The following is a 20587-nucleotide window of genomic DNA, read 5'->3' on the forward strand; positions in this document are numbered from 1 at the left end:
AAATCAACATATATTTTCCTTTTGTAAACACATTTATATTTTGCTCTATTGATTGGTGCTTGCCGTTCTTTCCATCATTTGTCCACAGCTACAGTTAGATGCCAGTCTATTTTTCACAGTCTAGTGGAGAACAGATATAAGTAATTAAGTAATGATAGTAAAAAAATGAAGACACCAACTGATTGGAGGTAGATTAGCAAGTTTTTCAGAAACTTCAAGTTTGAAGATGGTAAGTAAGAAGGAGTAGGAATATAACCTTTCAGTAAGAGAAAAATAATGACTATATTAAATTTCAAGAAAACGTTTTTTGGTATATGGTCATGAGGGGAAAGCTTGCATTTTTGAAACAGTCCATTGAAAATCTGTGGCATGAAGTTTGAATGAACTTTTGTTCAAGAGAACAGTGACTCCTTCCTAGACAAGAAGAAAACTGGTGGCCATTTGCATTCTTGGGAACATTAACTGAGTTTAGAGGAATAGGTAGACAAAGGAGCAAGCCTGCTCTTTGATTTTTTTATACCCTAGGAGAAACCAGCTGAACTTTTAGTAGCTACATGTAAGCTGACATGACAGATTGGAAGATGGGATCCTCAAACATGGTGCTAATTCACCTCATATACCAAATCTTATCAAAACTTCTGCTGAGTAAGCAATGATGAAGAAATTTGGGACTGAACTGGAAAGAGAAAAAAAAGACCTTAAAATCTTAGAGTGCTTAAATTCCCAAATTCTTCCTCAAAGACAGATCTGATTTAATGCTCAAGACATTTGAAACTAGAAGAGAGCTAGAACTAAACACAGGCAACTCAGCTCTAACCACCAGCTAACTGTAATACTACTGAAGAGATAGGCTTTTTACTCTGGCTGCTTTATGACATGGGAAATGAAGTGCCTCCTCTGGGGGGAAATATCTGCTTAGTATCTTTTTTTTTTTTTTTTTTAAATGCTCAGTGTCTGGCAAAAATAAAGAGAGAAATGAAATATGGCACAACAAATGTAATAGTGCCATGGTTGAGAAACGCTACTCTAAATTGATTTTTTGACTTCTAAGTGCATTGTTTCTCAACTGACTATACACATGGGAAGACTGATTTGAATGAACCTGTGACTGGTAGTTTTAAAAGTTCCTTAGTATTTGAAAACATAGACTTAACAGTATATGTTCAGGGCCTCCTCTGGTGGCGCAGTGGTTGAGCGCTGGGCTGCGAAGCTGCCAGCAGCCTCTGCAGCCCCGGTTCCATCCCCGGCCGCTGGCGAGGGTCCCACATGGTGCAACAGACCTCTCCTGCTGCGCCCGCTGCTCCCCTCAGCAGTGTATTTCGTCAGGCTGCCTGTTGTGTTCCCCGCTCGAGCTCTGGTGAATTCTCTCACCCTCCTGCACTTCTGATTGTATCCAGTGCTTATATAAATAAATAAATAAATCTTTAAAAAAAAAATTTAAAAAAAAACAACAGTGCCGCGGACCAGTGCAGTGGTAGACTGGCAAGGCTGTCCCAGGGATGTGAAACTCGTGCAGGATGGTCAAGGATTTGGCGCATAAATGACAGACAGACACACTTCAAGAGTGAAGATCTGAATGTAATTTGCCCAAAATCATTATACACTTTTATACCTTTTTTAACAATGGATGATTTCATACAAGTTAATTCTTTCTCAGCATAAAATGCTTAGTAATGCATAAGACATCTACTTCATTATTCATGTTCATGTGATCGATGTTTCATGGCATGGCACAGTAAACAATCTCAGGGTACTGAATCTACACAATTATTTTTGATTACACAGAACAGTATTCTTTAAGCTAGCTTTTCTTGTTTTGTTTCCCAAAACCACAATTATCAGAAAGCATTAATATTTAACTACTGCTACCTTTTACTTTTAGTGATCACGAGCAATATATTCTCTACGTAAGCATTTTAATTTTTGTGGTGTTGTCTCATGTGAGAAATATTATGATTATTTTAAAACTACTATTGCCACACACTATTTTTTTTTATTATGCATTTCCTGAAACTGATTGCACACATATAAAGAAAAAGTAAAGTAAGTGAAAAAATAGTATAATTATAGACAGGTTGCTAAGTTGTTACTTATTCAGAAACAATGACTATCTGGTTAATGGTTAAACTGCTTTGTGGGTAATTCCATCAGGCTTGTTTGTAGGCTACGCTCTGCAGCAGCCATTTTCTTATGCCAAGGAGGGGTTTTTACTGCGGGCTTAGTGCCTAGATTAGGCTTATAGGCATGTAGGCGTTGTTTGATGTGAACGCCAAAGTTTATCATGATGAAGCCCCTCGGGGACTGCGCCCTGTCTCTTAGGTCTTCAGGAGTCGCAGACATGTGGCTAGCCAGTGCCTTCTCTAGTCTGCCCCTGATCTTACCCGTCATTGACTGTCCAGTCCAGCGCACAGGGGAAGGGGGTCTTATTCACTCAGATGTACTATGTGTTTGAGTGAAAGTCTCCCTCTTTTCCAATAAGGTCATTGGCGTTCAGCGGCAGGGGCTACTGCACAACAATATATGTTCATAAGAAAATATACAGTCCCGGTCACCCTTTTTTTTAACCAAAGCTAATTATTACCGTGATATTTAGGCAGTATAATTGTTATACCTTAATTTCAATTTTGTAGGCAAATTCACAACTTAAAGAATACCTTTTAGATTATTCTATATTTTGAGTATTTGTTATTCAGATGATGAAGAAAATTAGATCAGGCAATTAGCAATTTCACTTCAGAAAATTTCACTTAAGACATTTTGGTGCTATTGCTCTTGATGGTCCTTGTACTACTCAGCTTTCCCCTGGATGTATACGTTCATCCTGAACATTTAGCAGTCGTTGCCTCTAGGGAGAACAGTCACCACTGCACAACAGGGATATTTTGCACTAAGTACTCCAGAGATGCCCAGACTGAGAAGAGGTATGGAGTATCTCATTTGTGCAGATTGGATTCATCACAAGTTTACTAAGTCAAGAAATCCAGATAAAGTGTTTCAGACTTCACCTGAAGATCATGAAAACTATGATCGGGATCCACTGCACCCTCTTAGGCTACTCTGCTATAGAATAAGAAGTACAAAAACACATCCATATGTTGAAAAATTTGTAATAAAGATGCTTGGATTAGAAAAAGCACATACTCCTCAAGTTCATAAGAATATCCCTTCAGTGAATGCATAACTGAAAGTAGTTAAACATTTGATAAGAATGAAGCCCCTTAGTTGCCACAAGGATTTCCAGTGGAGGAGGACATGGCTAATGTGCTTCAAGAGCATTGGGAAATTAGTAATGGGTGGCACCTAAACCCTCTGGGCCACAAGGCTGTTAAATCTTAATGCCAGAGCAGTTTCAGATTAAAAACTGCAAATCACCATGGAATATTACTCAGCATTCAAAAAAGATAAACACATGCATTTTGCAGCAACATGGATGGCGCTGGAAGGAATCATGCCCAGCGAAATAAGCCAGAAAGAAAAAGAAAAATACCGGATGGTCTCACTCATAGCAGGAATCTAGAAAACTTAAATAAGGGACCAGGAAAATGAATAACTATAAGAAAGTGAAAATCATAATCAACAAACAACTATGAACCAGAGACACTCCATGAGGGCTGGGGGGGCTGGGGAGGGGAGGGATTGGGGTCAGAATGGGGGCTTGCAATTGTATGGGGAATATATAAAAATAAAATTTAAAAAAAAGCTGCAAATCATTTTAATTTAAATATAGTGAGAAAATGTTTTCAACAAAGCATTTTAAATAGTAAAAAAAAAATATAGGGAAATATTTATCACATGTGCTGTGTAGCCTTGAACCACTAAAGTGCAGAGTAAGCTTCATCCACAGGTGGTTTGAATACTGATATATTTATTAAGATACCATATTCTGGTAAACCCATGTTTCTCTGCAATGGTAGAAATAAGATTTTTCTTGTTAAGACCACATAGAAGAGCTCAAACTATATAGTTGTATTACAAATAGAAGAGTAGCAGATCAGAACAGTTTGCAAATTCAAAGTTTTTTTGGGTTCTCAGAGTTGGGAGGTGGACTGGTCTTCAGTGATGGAGGGGGGGTAATTACCGATGATATATGGACTTGAAAATCTGTGAAGTTCCTTCCACATCTATACATATGACCTCTTATCTACCAACAGGTACAACTGTAACAGCTTTAAGATTGTTTAAGAATCTACCTGTAAGAAAGCAGTTTTACTCAACTGCTAAAAAATGTAAAGATGAATTAAAAAAGGTCCAAGATCTCCTCATAAGCTATGGTATACTTAAACCTGACTTGAGGATTATGTTTGTACATAACAAGGTAAGCATTATTGTACTTTTATGGTTTTTGATATATAATAAAGGTGTAGTGTGTTTTATTTAAATCAATGAAATATTAAAATCTAAAATTTGTTAACATTTGTTTAGTTTTATCTTTATTATATAAAGGGCATCTGAAATTCATTAATATCCATGTGAAATCTGATTGAACATTTGATTTCTTAATTTCTTGGAGCAGTGATATCACCAACAAACTATTCTATTCAAGAAATATAAAAATCAGTATGACATGTTCTTTTCCTTTAAGGAGTTCACAGTTTAGTAACATTTTCACCTCTAGTCTGTTTCTTCTTTAAAAGAGGTTTTATCCCCCCTTTTTTATTTTGAAAGAAATGTACCTCCTTTTCATTTTTCAAAACAGGGCTAAAGGGATTTTTTTTTTTTTTTTTGGCTGTTGCAGGATGAATTTTAGGGAAAAGAAAGGCTTAGGTATTTTCAGATTATTCTATTTTTTTTTTTTTAATAAAATTCTACATGTGCATCTTGAAATACTTAATGGAAGGAAAGCAGACCCACACAGAAGTATGAAGACCTGATGGGGAGTTAACATCTGTTGAAGCCCTACGCAATGCTGAGACTTAGTGTAGGTACATAAACCATTGAAATCCATAGCAATAACTGAGTGAAGTAGATGTTATATCAGTTTTGTAGTTGTTCTCTGAAAGGAACTCAGAAGTTTAATATTTTGCTCACTATTGCACAGCTAGAAAATTGTTGCAGTGTTCTTTACTTTCTACTTTGTTCTTTACTCATTTTACTGCAACAGTGCATTTGTATAGTTTTTCTCCAATGTTCAGAGCATGTACAGTAACTGAGTAAGCATTATTTCTATCTGAATGTGAAGGTCAGAGTGATCAAAGGAATTATTTCATAGTGTATAGTATGTAATAGTGCTGATGTCATAGTCCTTTATTTTTCTTTCTACTTCATGCATTTTTACTTGTTATTGAGAAGGTTCTGCATAAAACCAAACTGTGGTAGAGCATTATGATCAAAAGCTTAAAAAATAAAAGAGAAAGAAAGATATTTAGAATCATCAGCCACCTGTTCCTCCTGGCATAAAGTTCAACCAAATGATACCTTGAGATCCTTTCCAGCTCTACCATGCTTTGATTTCTTGCAGTTTTGATGGATGGAGACTCATCCTGATATTGTTAATACCAAAGGTCATTTAGTAATTAAAAGTTAAATGTGCTCAAGTTGAGAAAAGATTAAGGGCAGAAGAAGCAATGATCAGGAAGGGAAAGCATATGGGAAATGGAAAATATGAAGGTAGGAATTACATATTTATGACAGAAAAGTTAGTACAACTAACAAGTTTTGAGTAAGAGTATGTAACTAAAGAACAGAACAAGATTATTGCTATTTGTAATAGAAATGAGTGTTTAAAGCCAAATATCAAGATATATCTTCAAGATCATCAGTGTATACATTTTCTTTTTAGAATGGAATGTAATACACTGCATTTTTTTAATTCTTGGAAGGCCCCCATATCTGAACTTATATTGAACAAACACATACTCCTTATAGCTTTCAGTAATTTCAGAAGCTGTCAAATCTAGCAGGGTATGTTGAAAGTGTTATATCGTGAAAGTAATGTAAGATTATTAAATATCTTATAATAAAACTAAGTATTAGTTATGACTACCCGAGGAAATCATGGACTGAATTAAAACAAGCAGTGTACCTTTAAACTTTTTTCTCTTAGTACAAATTATTTCTCTACTTTTTTATTTTTAAACATGCTGTTTAATTGTACTGTTAAATCTCCCAAAATTATGATGGCACATTATCATAAATCTCTTTGACCATTGAGTCCTACTCTGCTGTTAGCCTTTTTCTTTTAACCATGCTTTTATCATTCTTTATGTGCTTTTTTGAAGAACTTTTTTGTCTTTACTTAACATTTAACCATAACTATTGGCATCTTTTCTTTTTGTAGATATTTTTTTCTGCATTAGAAACAATCAAATTGCACATAATATGAGAAGTACTATTGCTATTTTGACATCTTGGATTAGATAGTGTTCCTTCTTTTATGAAGGTTTAACCTGCCAAGACATTCTTTGAATACTGATAATGTTGATGTTCTTGCCAGTATGGTTATGTTAGAAAGAGGTATTTTTCTTCTTTCATCACCATGTTCCTTGAAAGCATATTGAATAATGAGACAGCCAAAGGGAAATAATTTACAAGTGAATTCAGTGAGTTTATTTAAAGTTGATATTATTTGGAGAAATGCTAGAGCCATTTATTGGACAAACACTATAGTTTTCAGCATTAGTTGTGATAACTGAAATCCTTTGAGGTCCTGATGTATATGCTTTCATTTATAAAGTACTTATTTCCCAGAATTAGGTTTTTTTTTTCACCCAATGTGATAATACCTGAAACCAACATAGTTTTCTTAGATTATTTCATATGTACATGAATTATTTGGCAGACTGTTACTTCAGGGCATATGTTAAATGTGTGATTTTAAATAAAGGATAATATTTGTACTTGATACTAACTTGTGATTATCTTACTTTTTCTGAAATATCATGTGTGCTTTTAAAAATTGGTTGGAACTGAATTTTATCTTGATAGAGTCCCACTGCTATTGCAAAAGCTGAATTGGATATCATTGACACAAGAGTGTTTAGTTGTTAGAAAAGAAAGAAAAATATTTTAAGAAATTTCTCCCCCTCCTAACCCATCTGCAGGTCATGTCACTGTAAGCTTCTGGGATCTCTCTCTCTTCTTTTTTTAACATAAAGCACATACTTCTTTTTTATTTTATTTTAAGATTTATTTATTTATGCATACAAGAGCTGGGGTACAGGCCAGAGATGCGGGGTGGGGGGTGGTGAGAGGATCCACCTGAGACAGAGTGGGGAACAGAATAGGCAGACTGAGGGAAATACACTGCTGAGGGGAGCAGCTGGCTAGACACTGGCGATTGAACACTGGTGATTGACACTGGGGATTCAGTCCACCAACTGGGGATTGAACTCGTGCTGCAGAGGCTTCGGATTGCTTCATAGTGCAGTACTTAACCCCTTGCGTCACCGAGGAGGCCTTTATTTATTTGTTTTGTTTGTTCTGTTTACACATGCACTGGGTACAGTCAGAAGCGCGGGAGGGTGAGAGAATTCACCAGAGCCAGAGCGGGGAGCAGAGCAGGCAGAAGGACCGAAGTACACTGCTGAGGGGAGCAGCGGGCGGCAGGAGAGGTCTGCGCACCATGTGGGACCCTCCTCAGGTGGCCGGGGAGCAGCTGGGGATCGAACCGGCGCCGCAGAGGCCACGGGCAGCTTCGTAACCCAGCGCTCAACCGCTGTGCCACCGGGGAGGCCCACGACCCAGGATTGAAATAGTGTGAAAGGGTCATCTCCAGGTTTTTCTCCCATGTCCCAGCTATGGTATGAAGACAATATAGTCAAATAGACCTTCTAATTCAGGACTGTGATTCAAATCTGGCTTTCTTATATAGAAATTATTCTTCCAGTGCCACCTTTTAAAGTTTGGATGGGTTTTATTTTTGCTCTTTTTAAAGAATCATTAGAGGTGTAAATCCCTTCTGATATAGTTTAAGGTTTGCTTGGAACATTATCAGTCATGATTTATTGGTCGGTTGGGTTATTTGGGGATTTTTTGTTGTTTTTTTTTCCTCATAAGCTACTGATAACTAAAAAATTTTAAATAGTTCTCATGTTTTCTTTTTTGTATTGTTTTACTTTCACCTAACTTCTGTTAAGAATTCCATACAAAAGATGAGACACATATATATAAGTAAAATTTTAGTGTAGTTGATTTGATTTTGATATTTATCCATACTGTTAAAGTATGAAGTCTTCTGTCTTCCATCAAGATTTAGTTACTCCTGAAGTTTTTCGTAGCATTTTCTACATATTCCTATTGTGTCATTTTTGTATTGTCGGCAATGACTTGCATTCTATCTCCCCTTCTCAACAGCTTTTTGTGGGATGAAGAACTGCATCTTATTTGTTTCTCTTCCCTATAATTCTCACTTAGTACATAGCAGAATACAAAACAAATTAGGTAGTGCTAAAATCAAAAAACATAAATTTATAAAGCATAATTTTTGACCACTCTGACCGTTTTCACACTCCTCATAATACTAATTCATGAAGCAAAACCATTTTTGAGACATCATCCTTTCATATTTCCTAGTAACCTGTTATATTTTTACAGATTATAGGGTCCCTTGTATACATAGTATACATACTATTCTAGTCTATTTCCTTTGCTGGAATCTATGTAACTGACACGTGTTCATTAGGACTGTATAAAGGTAATATATAAATGACTATGTAAAAGAAATATATAAAGATTTTCTATGAATACAGCAATGTGGGGAAACACTTGACAGTCACCAATATTCACAGTTTAATATATTTCTCTTAATTTAACTAAGTAGAACCATATAATTATTCTTTTACAGGTCCTCTAACCAAATACATTTTATATGCTCGCTTACTCTTTATCCTGATACATTTCTCTATTCCAACACAGTAGACATCTCTTCTGATCAGTAATTACCTGAGTCTTTTACAAAATCTGACTTTTTGAGTGTAGGCCAATAAAAGTTGATCAGATGATTTCTAAGACCCTTTCAACTCTAAAACTTTGATTTTAAGGATGTCTACATACAGCTTTAGCACTTTGATTTCTTTCTTTACAATTTAAATTTCTGTAACTTAGCAGTTCTAATGAAATGATTCATATCAAGTCATAAAATAATAGGAGGTAGAAGCATCCCACATCTTTACAAGTTGAAAGGAACCACTGAAAATCTTTTTTGCCCTGCCTCGAAATTTTTAGTAGAGTGTTTTTGTTCCTACCCCTCCCATTTTACTTTATGAGATCCAAGGATTGGAAGGGATTGCATAATATTGATGTTGATATAGCAACTGAAGTTTAGAACTGAAGTCTAGATCTCTCTTAATTTTTAATGCTGCATTCATTCTCCTTTTCTATGGCTTCTTCACACCTACTAGAAACAGTTTTTGAGTAGGTTCTATGGAATATTATTGTATGGCTTACTCTGTAAGAGCTCACAGTACAAGTGAGGAGGTAAGATGTGAAAGTGTATAAACATTTAAATTAATGAAAAGAATAATGAAAACATTGTTGAATGGTTGTCAAATGATATCTGTAAATGCTATGGGATTTAAGAAAAGGAAAAAATTACTTCAGACTAAAATGGCCGGGCAAGACTTCATGGTGGGTGTCTTTTGATGTGGATCTTTTTGTGGATATTTAACAAATATCTTGATTAGGTTGAAGCTGATGCTGAGATATTCAGTGTGTGAAAATAGGTCTTACCCCCATATAAAATTTCTTACTTGCTCTGAACAGATGAAATCTCATTTACCTTTATCTAGTTTTTTATATTCTTACTATATTTATTCAGTTTCCTGACTTTAGATAACATTTTTACATTGAGGACTACTAAATATTTATCTTCATTCTGTTACTCTCCCCTGATCTCTGACTCAGATCTAGCTACCACCCCAAATCCCAAATCTCTCTTTTCTGTTCATATATTTATCTAGGAGAAGATAGCTGTAAATGCAGATCCAGTTATATTAACTTATAAGATCTGAAGAAGTTAAAACATGACGTTTAAGAAATTCAAATGTGAACTTCTTGGTATACTTGTGCATCCAATTTGCATCAAAAGTTTCGTTGTACTAAACCAATATGGTTAATTTTTATTTCATATTTATATTCCACATTTTATTTCATATTTCATATTCATTTCATGCCTTTACTCAGCTAGCCTTAATGGCACTGCATTTTTTTTAGTTACTTGACCATCACCTCTGTGCTACCTTCTTTTCCCTACTTTCACAAACTGCCTTCACAATTGAGATTTAATAATAAAATACTGAGTATTCTCCTCTAACTTCAAATACTATAGGTCAGTGAAGTTGCAACAGTGGCAAAATATACTTGGCTAACGTCAATCAATTACATGGTGTGAATGTAATAATATATTTTTGATCGAGGTGTTTTTGCACTGTCATCATACTGACAAGAGTCAGATTCTTACTTGGCACATCCAGATGCTCCAACTTTGTGTGACCTAGATAGACAATATATGGGGGTTTGTGCATGTATTTTTAGCTCATGTTAAACTTTCAGCCTAAAGACAAAATATATAATACTTTAGGAAGTGCAGAGAAAAATCTCTTTTAAGAAATAATAGAGGGTTGATGAAATGGTGGGGAAATCAAACTAAACACTTCGTTATAGAAAATATAGTATTTAGAAATTGAGTTTCTTCTAGATCCTTCATTTTTAATTACCAGTTTATTGCTTTATTTTTAGTAATTAAAATTTTTGAAAATGAATCTTAATTGCCTGAATAATAGTGAAGATTTAACTTGCTGGCAGGCCTTTTTATTATTAATTGCTGGACCAATTGTTTTCGCTTATTTTATGTTTTAAAAGAACAAGTTTATTAGGGAAAGAAAAAAGAAAAAAAAAAGAAACACGTGCATAGTCACAGGCAGGCAAGGAGGAGGGCTGCCTCAACTTACCTATTTTAGATGCTCCTGAATTAGATTAACCTCCTTGACCTGATGTCATTATTAGTTAGTGTGAATAATTATCCAGAATTACTAGTAATATTTACTTTTAAATCATGTCCTCCATATTTCACAGTCCTCATGTTTTGCTTTTCTACAATCCATTTCCTCAAGTGATTTTTTTTTACAATTCTGTCTACTAGTTCTTTAATAGTCAGATAGGTCAGATAGTAAAATAGCATTTTTTTTTTTAAGATCTATCCATCTATACACACAAGAACTGGGGTGAAGACCAGAGGTGTGGGGGGTGAGAGGACTCACCAGAGACAGAGTGGGGGACAGAACAGGCAGATTGACTGAAATACATTGCTGAGGGGAGCAGCAGGCAAGCCAGGAGAGGTCTGCTGCACCATGTGGGCAGCTCCCCCACCGGGGATCAAACTCGTGCTGCAGAGGCTGCAGACAGCCTTATAGGTTGTGTTTCAACCCCCTGCGCCACCAGGGAGGCCCTAAAGTAACATCTTTGCCTTGATCAACAGCTAAGATTCATATCTTAGGCATCACCTGAGACATCACTCAGTATAAACTAAATTAACAATGTAATGTTTACATTAGATGTATCACAGGCTATATGGCTGATTTCAGTGCAGAAATTTTAAAACATTAGTTTTTATGGAAATATTTTCTTAACTATTTTATGTATTTATTTTTCTAATATGTATGTGTGTCAGTATCAGATAGCTTGACCTGGGAAAAAGAACTTTTTAGTGAGTAAGTTTTACAGCTCAACTATTTCTTGTTTGTTTTTTTTTAACTGTTCCTTTTTTTATAAATTTTATTTTTTATTTTTGTGTAGAAGAATTAGGGTGTGGGCCAGAGATGTAAGGGGTGAGAGGATTCACCAGAGCCAGAGTGGGGCGCAGAACAGGTGGATCTCAGCACTACTGCAATCCTCAGCAAGGAAGCTAACCCACATTGCACAGCAGACCTCTCCTGTCTCTCTAGCTGCTCCCCTTAGCAGTGTATTTCAGCAACTCCTTCCTCCTATTCCGGTACCTCTGGCCTACACCCCAGTTCTACACAAAAAATAAAGTTAAAAAAAATAAGTAATACCTTACTTGGAGTAACACTTTTTAAAAATACACTCTGACGTGTACACACTGACATGAAGGATTAGAATTAATATTTAATGAAACTTTCACACCATGCTTTGGCCTACATGTTTGCCTACATTATATATTTTCATCTTCTAACAACAGTTGGAGATAAATATTCTAAGTCATCTTGTGGAGAGGAGAAACTGAGGTCAAGGGAAGTTAAATAGGTTGTACATTACCACATAGACAGCTTCTAAAATTTAGAAGGAGGGTTCTTTTAGAGTTTTAGCTCAGTCATCTCTTCTAAATGATAGTGAAAATATAAGCTAGAAACTAATGCTAAATATAAAAATAAATGTTTTAATCACTTGATTTTAGTGAATTTAAATTGTGTTAAAAGTTGTCTTTGTCATTTTGTCCTTAGGCAGTTATTTGGCAGAAAAGTAAAGTATCGGATCATAAGATGGCTCTCATGTCTGTTCTGGGAACTGCAGTGATGGGCAATATGGAATCCTTTCAGTACCACGCTGAAGAGTCTCAGGTATAGAAGTAACAATGTTCTTCAATAATCCCAATTTACCACTGAAACTATTAAACTATTTCCTTTTTAGGGAGTTCGGGTAGCAACAGGTTTTTCTTTTTATCACATATATGTGTGAGGATAAAAAGAAAATGAACATAGAACTTATATATTAAACCGCTTTGCTGTTTTTGTCTTTTGTTGCTTTTAATTTTCAGTAATTGGCCTATATTAATCTTTTTAAATGATTTTCAGCTTAGAATCTCATCTCTTTACATTCCAATATGAAAGAAAAAGAGTTGAACTCTCTTTGTTTTCCCTTTCCCATCTGAAATATATACTCTACCTTCCTTTTCCTGATCTATGAACTTCAAACTGGACTTGAGTCCCTATATTGCTGAATAAAGTCTTTAACACTCCCACTTTTACTTGCCCTTTCCTTTCTCAATCTTGTCAGCTCTACTTTTATGTTATCAAGCTTAATCTATTTTGTTCAAGAGTAAACATTTTTTATGTCTTCCATCTTTTGTTTGAAGATTGATTCTAAATGTTAAAACTTACATGGAGTAGGGCCTCCCTGGTGGCGCAGCGGTTGAGCGCTGGGTTGCGAAACTGCCCGCAGCCTCTGCAGCACCGGTTCGATCCCCGGCTGCTCCCCGGCCACCGGAGGAGGGTCCCACATGGTGCGCAGACCTCTCCTGCCGCCGGCTGCTCCCCTCAGCAGTGTACTTCGTTAGTTGGCCTGCTCTATTCTCCGCTCTGACTCTGGTGAATTCTCTCACCTTCCCGCGCTTCTGACTGTACCCAGTGCTTGTATAAAATAAATAAATAAATCTTTAAAAAAAAAAAACTTACATGGAGTATATATTATTATAACTGAGTAATCTTTGATGCAAACCCAAGTATCATGCTTGAATTACATTTCCTCTCCAAGAATCCATTGTTATGTCTCTGCCATACATAAGAGAATATTTCTTATCAATCTAGTTCAATGGACTAGCCTTTCTTAGTTTCCTTATTCTTGTTCTTATTTTTTTTTTTGGCCTCTGGTTAAATTTGTTTTCTTTTTTTTTTTTTTTTAATTAGATAATAAATTTTATTGTTATATTCCCCATACAATTGCAGCCCCCCCATTCTGACCCCAATCCCTCCCCTCCCGCCCCTGCCCCCCTAAAAGTGTCTCTGGTTCATAGTTTTTTGTTGATTTTGATTTTCACTTTCTTATAGTTATTCATTTTCCTGGTCCCTTATTTAAGTTTTCTAGATTCCTGCTATGAGTGAGACCATCCGGTATTTTTCTTTTTCTTTTTGGCTTATTTCGCTGAGCATGATCCCTTCCAGCGCCATCCATGTTGCTGCAAATTACATGTGTTTATCTTTTTTGAATGCTGAGTAATATTCCATGGTAATATATATGTACCACATCTTCTTGATCCAGTCATCTATTTTTGGGCATTTGGGTTGTTTCCAAAGCTTAGCTATTGTAAACAGTGCTGCTATAAACATAGGGGTGCAGGTGTTCTTTGGAATTGATGTTTCTGTGTCCTTTGGGTAAATACCTAGGAGTGGAATTGCTGGATCATATGGAAGCTCTATGTTTAGTAGGTCCAGAAATCTCCACACAGCTTTCCACAGTGGTTGGACCAGTTCCTTATTCTTGTTCTTAATCTCCTTTCTTATTCTTTCTTATTCAGTTGCTCAGAATTTGTCCTATTTTTCTTTGCTTGGGAGCTTTCCTTTAACTTTATTTTTAAGTTTTACAGGTCTGTCTTTTATTATGCATTTACTTATGCTGAGCACTTAGTGTGAATCCTTTGAGTCTGAAAACTCAGTTGTTTTCAGTTCTGGATTATGTACTTCCATCTATCATCACTTTGAAAATTTCTCCATTGTTTAGTCAAATGCCTTCTTATTTAACCTCCTCTTATTAGTCCCTGTTTTCCCAAGTTTTCCATCTTTTATTTTTCTATAAGCTTTCAGAAATCTGATTTTATCTTTTACTCCTGAAGTTTTCAATTTTACTGGTTTTTCATTGAAATAAATCTTGACTCCCTGAAGATGCTAAATTTTCGTGTCTATTTTAAGTTATCTTTTACTTAGGAGATCAGTTTTGCTTGCATCCTGGTTATTTTCAATTTCCTCTCATTCCCACTGTTTTTGTTTTTGTTTTGTTTTTTTAATGAATAGGAAGTCTAATTGGAAACTCAGTGTTTGTGGCTGTCTTATTGACAGTCAGGCTGTACTTGAATGTTGAGGAATCAAGATTCTGATCCATTTCAGAGTCTGTGGGAACAAGTGCTGTTGTGGGATAGGGTTTACTGTGTATATTGATCCCATACTCATTGCCCCAGTTCTTCTCAGGAAATTTATTTCTTTTTTCTCCCTTCCCTCCTTTCTCTATTTTTTATTTCTAGTGGAAAATTAAATTAATTGAATTGATTCATAATTTTGATTGTCCTTTTTTCTGTTTTATAAAAGAGTCCCTTTGTTATTCTTGTTTGTTTGTTACTTTAAACCTGAAGGCTCTCTGTTCTGGTGGACAGTTGGCTTCTTTGTTCTTTTTCATAATTTGTTGAAGTAATTTTTCTGCTACTAGTTCCCTTCCTGTTCTCTCTGCAGTATTGAGTTATTAATTGTTAACATCTCTCTGCCTGAGGAACAATTCAGACCAGCCTTTGGGCAGCTGATTTTCAGAGCTCCCTTACTAGTTGTTTAGTAGTTTTGACATACCCCATTGCCACCATAAATTGGTTGTATTGACTGACTTAAGGTATTACAGGTGCTGTCTAAATTCCTCTGCAACACCTGTGGCTTCATGGAACTTTGTTGCCTGCACTGGTAACCCAGAATCCTTGTGCCAGAAGATACAGACTTGATATCTGTGGTTTCTTGCTTGTAAGGTTCTAGCTGTCATAGCTTGGTCTGAAGACTAGCAGATTAGCATCACAGAGAAACTTGTTAGAAATAAATAATTTCAGGCCTCATTCCAGATATAACAGTACTGAAAAAGAATCTGCATTTTAACAAAGTCCTCAAGAATATTCTTAGTTATGAGAAGCCCTAATTTAGACCTGGTCAGCTATGATCCCATGTGGATTACATTGTCACAGAATCAGTCCTACCATTGAGAATGTCTTTCTCTGACCTGTATTGCGATATGTATTATTTTATCTGTCTTTAGATTAAAGAGTTAATTTCTAGGCTGCAGGTAATTACAGATATTTGTATTATGTTCATATGGTTATTTTGGCAAGGAGGAATTGGGGAATTTGCACAATGTGTTGCTGAGTAGTTCCAATTCATAGGCTGTCAGAATGATAAACTTTTAAATGTCTCTCTGATGAAGTGATCATTTAACCAGATCCCTTTTCATAAGCGCAAATGACCTAAATGAGTATGTTGCCACCAGCTGTACCCATCACCGCTCTGCATTTTCTAGATTTGTAAAGGAGAGTTGTTCTATATTGGAGTTTCTTTGGCCCCTTCTTATTTCTCACCAAAAACAATCTTAGGTTGTTTGCCAACTGCTACTGCTTGGCCTCTCACTCTGCTTCTATCAATTTGTGAAACTGTCATAACTTCATTTTGTGAAACTTAGGCTTCAGGACTGGATTGTGATGACAGATGGATAGACCATTGGGAACCCTAAGTGTAGAGAATCTTTGTATAGTTCTGTCCATAATGTTGAGGGCCCTTTTCTTTTCTACAGGGATTTCATGAGGGAAAAATCTCCTAATTATGGATTGTGGTTCTACCTCTGCTGTTTCCCATTGAGGTTTTTAGGAGGCTTCTGGCTTTATGGAGTTCCTCAAGGTTTTCTCTTTGTATTTTTTGTTGTTTGTTTGTTTTACCATTTATCTTCTCTTATTTTTTTTAAAGATTTATTTATTAATGCATATAAGAGCTGGGGTACAGGCCAGAGGTGTGGGGGGTGAGAGGATTCACCAGAGACAGGGTGGGGAAAAGAACAGGCACATTGACCAAAGTGCACTGCTGAGGGGAGCAGTGGGTGAGTCAGGAGAGGTCTGCTGCTTCATGTGGGTTGCTCCGTGGCTGTCCGGGAATCGAACTCCTGCTGCAGTGGCTGTGGATTGCTTCGAAGGTTGCGTCTTAACCCTTGTGCCATCAGGGAGGCTCCTATCTTCTCTTATTTTTACTCTACATTATTCCATGCTAAGTTCTAGATGAAGTCAGAATTGCCTGATTTTTATTCTCAAAACTGTATTTTATTTCTAGGATTCAGTATGTATTCATTTTTCTATTCTAAGTTTGATTTATAGCTACTAGTTTTTATTTCTTTATATTCTGGGTACTTTTTTAATATTATTTTTCATTACTTTATTAAAAGCATAGTATACATACTAATTTCAAAGTCCTTTTCATAGTTGCCCTGCCATTTCTACTTTCTTGACAGAAATGATTATTCTTTTATTCTGTGCAATTTATATTCTTTGGAATTTTAATTTGCAAAATCATCTTGAATGCAGGTTTTTTTTTTTTTTTTTAATTGTTTTGTTTTTCCCTTCCCCACCTTCTCCCTCTGCCTACATTGGCAGAAACTACCCCACTCCCAGCCCCAGTTCAGTACCAGGTATTCATATTAGTAGTTCATGCTTTTCATAATGACAAGATTTTACAGACTTATCCTAGCCAGTTTGGCTTAGCTTTGTTCTTGGTTTTGGAATTGTCTGTGCTCTTTCTTGTGACTCTAGTATGCAGCTCCAAACATTGGTCATAGTATTTTTAAACATTTATTTTTGAAGGCAAGGGGTGGGGAGGGCATTTTAGCTGCCCATTTCAAATGGAAAAATTGATTTCGATTCTCGCCTTTGTGTGGGGTGTCTTCTTTCCCCATTTAAAATAAGAATTTAATCTCTAACTGACACAGCTGATTCCTTCCTTCCTTCCTTTTTGAGATACAATTGACATTAATTTCAAATGTACGACATGATTTTATATATGTATGTATTGTGAAATGATTACCACAGTCATCTAGTTAACATTCATTACCACACATAGTTAAAAGTTCTTTTCTGACATAGCTGTTTTCTGATCCTAGAGCACATAAGGCTTTTTTTTTTTTTTTTTTTAAAGATTTATTTATTTATTTATGTATTTATTCATTTATTTATACAAGCACTGGGTACAGTCAGAAGCGCGGGAGGGTGAGAGAATTCACCAGAGTCAGAGCAGGGAGCAGAACAGGCAGAAGGACTGAAGTACACTGCTGAGGGGAGCAGCGGGCGGCAGGAGAGGCCTGCGCACCATGTGGGACCCTCCTCCGGTGGCCGGGGAGCAGCCGGGGATCGAACCGGCGCTGCAGAGGCTGCGGGCAGCTTCACAACCCAGCGCTCAACCGCTGCGCCACCGGGGAGGCCCCACATAAGGCTTTTGATTTTTGCCATCACTCCATGTTGTGTTTGGTATCCGTATTATCTTTTTTTCTCTATTTTTTTTTTTGATGTTGCATTTGTTTATAACACTGTGTTTTTGTTTTTTTTTTTTAATATTAAATTTTATTTTTATATTCCCCCATACAATTGCAAACGCCCCATTCTGACCCCAATCCTTCCCCTCCCGCCCCCCACCCCCAAAAAGTGTCTCTGGTTCATAGTTTTTTTGTTGATTTTGATTTTCACTTTCTTATATTCATTTTCCTGGTCCCTTATTTAAGTTTTCTAGATTCCTGCTATGAGTGAGACCATCCGGTATTTTTCTTTTTCTTTTTGGCTTATTTCGCTGAGCATGATCCCTTCCAGTGCCATCCATGTTGCTGCAAATTGCATGTGTTTATCTTTTTTGAATGCTGAGTAATATTCCATGGTATATATGTACCACATCTTCTTGATCCAGTCATCTATTTTTGGGCATTTGGGTTTATAACACTGTGTTTTTAGCATACAACACTTCTTCAAATGTATGATACCCACCATCAATTAGTAACCCTCCACCACATTTTGTCTTATTTTTAAATTTTTAGGTCTTTTGAAAATTTTGTAAAAATTTATTTTATCTATCAGTATTATGCATGTACAGTTGAGATGGGAGAGAAGGAAATTTCCTAATGAACTATTCCACTGTCCAGACCAGAAGTGCTTAAATTACTACTTTAGAAACATAACTCCACAGTGTTGCAGAGGTCTACTGAAAGAGGAGAAAGACTAATGTTACACCAGGCAGGGTTATTTTAACAGAATCTGGGGGGAAGAGAGGAGATGGGAAATATGGGAGGTTGGGAGGTGACAGAACTCTTATTATGGTAAAGGAATATAAGATGAGCCAGTGGGACAACAGAATGGAAGTATGGAATATTTTATAAAGTTTTGAATGTAATGAGTTCGAGAAAATTTTTGCTACAGCTAGTCGAAGATAGTATTTGGGAGTAAAAGAAATAGCTGTTGACATGTGTATCTTAGCATCTCTGGTGTATATATATGTGAATGACATTAATCAGTAAGAGTAGAGAACAAGGAAAAAAGTACCTGATAATGGAACTCAGGGGACTGTTATCCTTTAGAAGGGGTAAGAAGGGGAGAAACCAGCAAATCAGGCTATGGTATTCTTCAACATAAATAGTAAAACAAAAATCAAAGGTAAAATATAAAATATACTTCTCCTCTGACAGCTCAACTATGAGCTCTTCTCTCTCCTTCCATTCATCTTGTCCGCTATAATCTAGTTTATACCCCACTGACCATCTCCAGTGGACTTTCAGACCTTCTCTGATTTGACTCTGACACCAATGGCAACTCTTTCCTTTGGGAAGCATGAACCTCTTTTAGCCTTCTCTTTTGATCTTTCTGCTTCCTCTCTATCACTATGTTGAAGAATACTTGGGTACAGAATCGTGTAAGGTCCATTTAATGTTTTATTTTGTTGCATTGGTTTGAACACTCACAGGCATTCCTTTTTCATGAACTAGCCTGATCCTCACTTTTTATAGTATTTTGTAGGGCTTTACTGCTTGATTTTATTTTTCCATATAACTGAGAGTTTGTTAGTATCCTAAGAACTATCTCAGTAGCCAATCAAGGTGGTGTGAAAGGAAAACACTAGCAATAATTCCACTTGATTCTTCATTCTATTTTTTATTCTTACCTATTCAAGGCAGTTTTTGTTTTGTTTTGTTTTTGCTGTTATTTTATTTTCTTTTTTTAATCCACAAGACTGATTAGTCTTTTAGAGACTAAACAAACTCTCTCTGATGCTTCAGCAGGTGTTTTAAGAAGAGTCTCATGTTACCTGGTAAATTATGTAACCATTTATAAATACTGTGAGGTTTTACAGTTAATTAAGCAGTATCATTTTGTAATGTATTATCCAGCTTTATTAATTTATTTTTTTAATTGCCACAATTTGGCACTGTGACAGTAATGCACTTAGTGTTCTAAAATTGCTAATGCATTGCCTTAAACACTTATTTCCAAGGGCTGGGATAGTCATAGACATAGGTGGCAATATACAGGCTAAGTTGGTAAGGAGGCTAATGGTTTCAAAGCTTAACTAAAAATAGCACCCCAAGTGAGTCTCTTGCTTTCCTAAACTTAAGGTGAAATTTTACTAGTAGGAGTAGTTAATAACACATCTGTTTCCAGTTGTTTCAGATAAGAGTTTATAGGCCTGTATTTTAAATTTCTTGACCAAGGTTATATAGCTAATGAAACCAGAAGTAGACAAGTTAAATCTTGTTATTGTTGCTTTATTCTATATTCCTAACTGTTCTCTGTATTATCTTTATTGGTTAAATTAGAAGCATTTCCTTGCCCTTATATCCCTTAATCTCTCTTCATTCTGGTCATTTTTTCTGAGATCATTTATTTTTACATCTCCTTAATTTTTACATACTTGCAGAGAAGGAGAGCATATAAATAATTGTTTTCTAGAAAAGTTCTCTAAACAAAAGCACAACACTATAAATCAGTGACAAAGTATGAGATATTTTTTAACTAAGAAATGAAAACCCAGTCATACTTACTTCATAGCCTAAATGAAAACAGCCAGTCCTTTATAGGAAAAGGTAGATAAAGAGAAAAGGACAAAAAACCAGAGAGAAGTCATACAGTGTAAGGACAAAAAATTTTCTTAAAGATGAAGAT

At 35.9% G+C, this 20587-nt stretch overlaps 1 protein-coding gene across 5 annotated transcripts in view; it reads left to right on the forward strand.

Annotated features, from left to right (window-relative positions):
* PMS1 (PMS1 homolog 1, mismatch repair system component) overlaps positions 1–20587 on the forward strand; it is a 91264-nt gene that overhangs the window by 44808 nt on the left and 25869 nt on the right. For all 5 annotated transcript variants that reach the window (XM_037523698.2, XM_037523695.2, XM_037523696.2 and 2 more), the window contains 2 exons: positions 4152–4315; positions 12396–12512. In XM_037523698.2, coding sequence (XP_037379595.1) covers positions 4152–4315; positions 12396–12512 — 281 coding nt within the window. The remainder of the gene's footprint in view (positions 1–4151; positions 4316–12395; positions 12513–20587) is intronic.

This window comes from Talpa occidentalis, unplaced genomic scaffold (assembly GCF_014898055.3).
Source record: "Talpa occidentalis isolate TD23 unplaced genomic scaffold, MPIMG_talOcc4v2.1 talOcc4.3, whole genome shotgun sequence".
Classification (NCBI taxonomy): domain Eukaryota; kingdom Metazoa; phylum Chordata; class Mammalia; order Eulipotyphla; family Talpidae; genus Talpa; species Talpa occidentalis.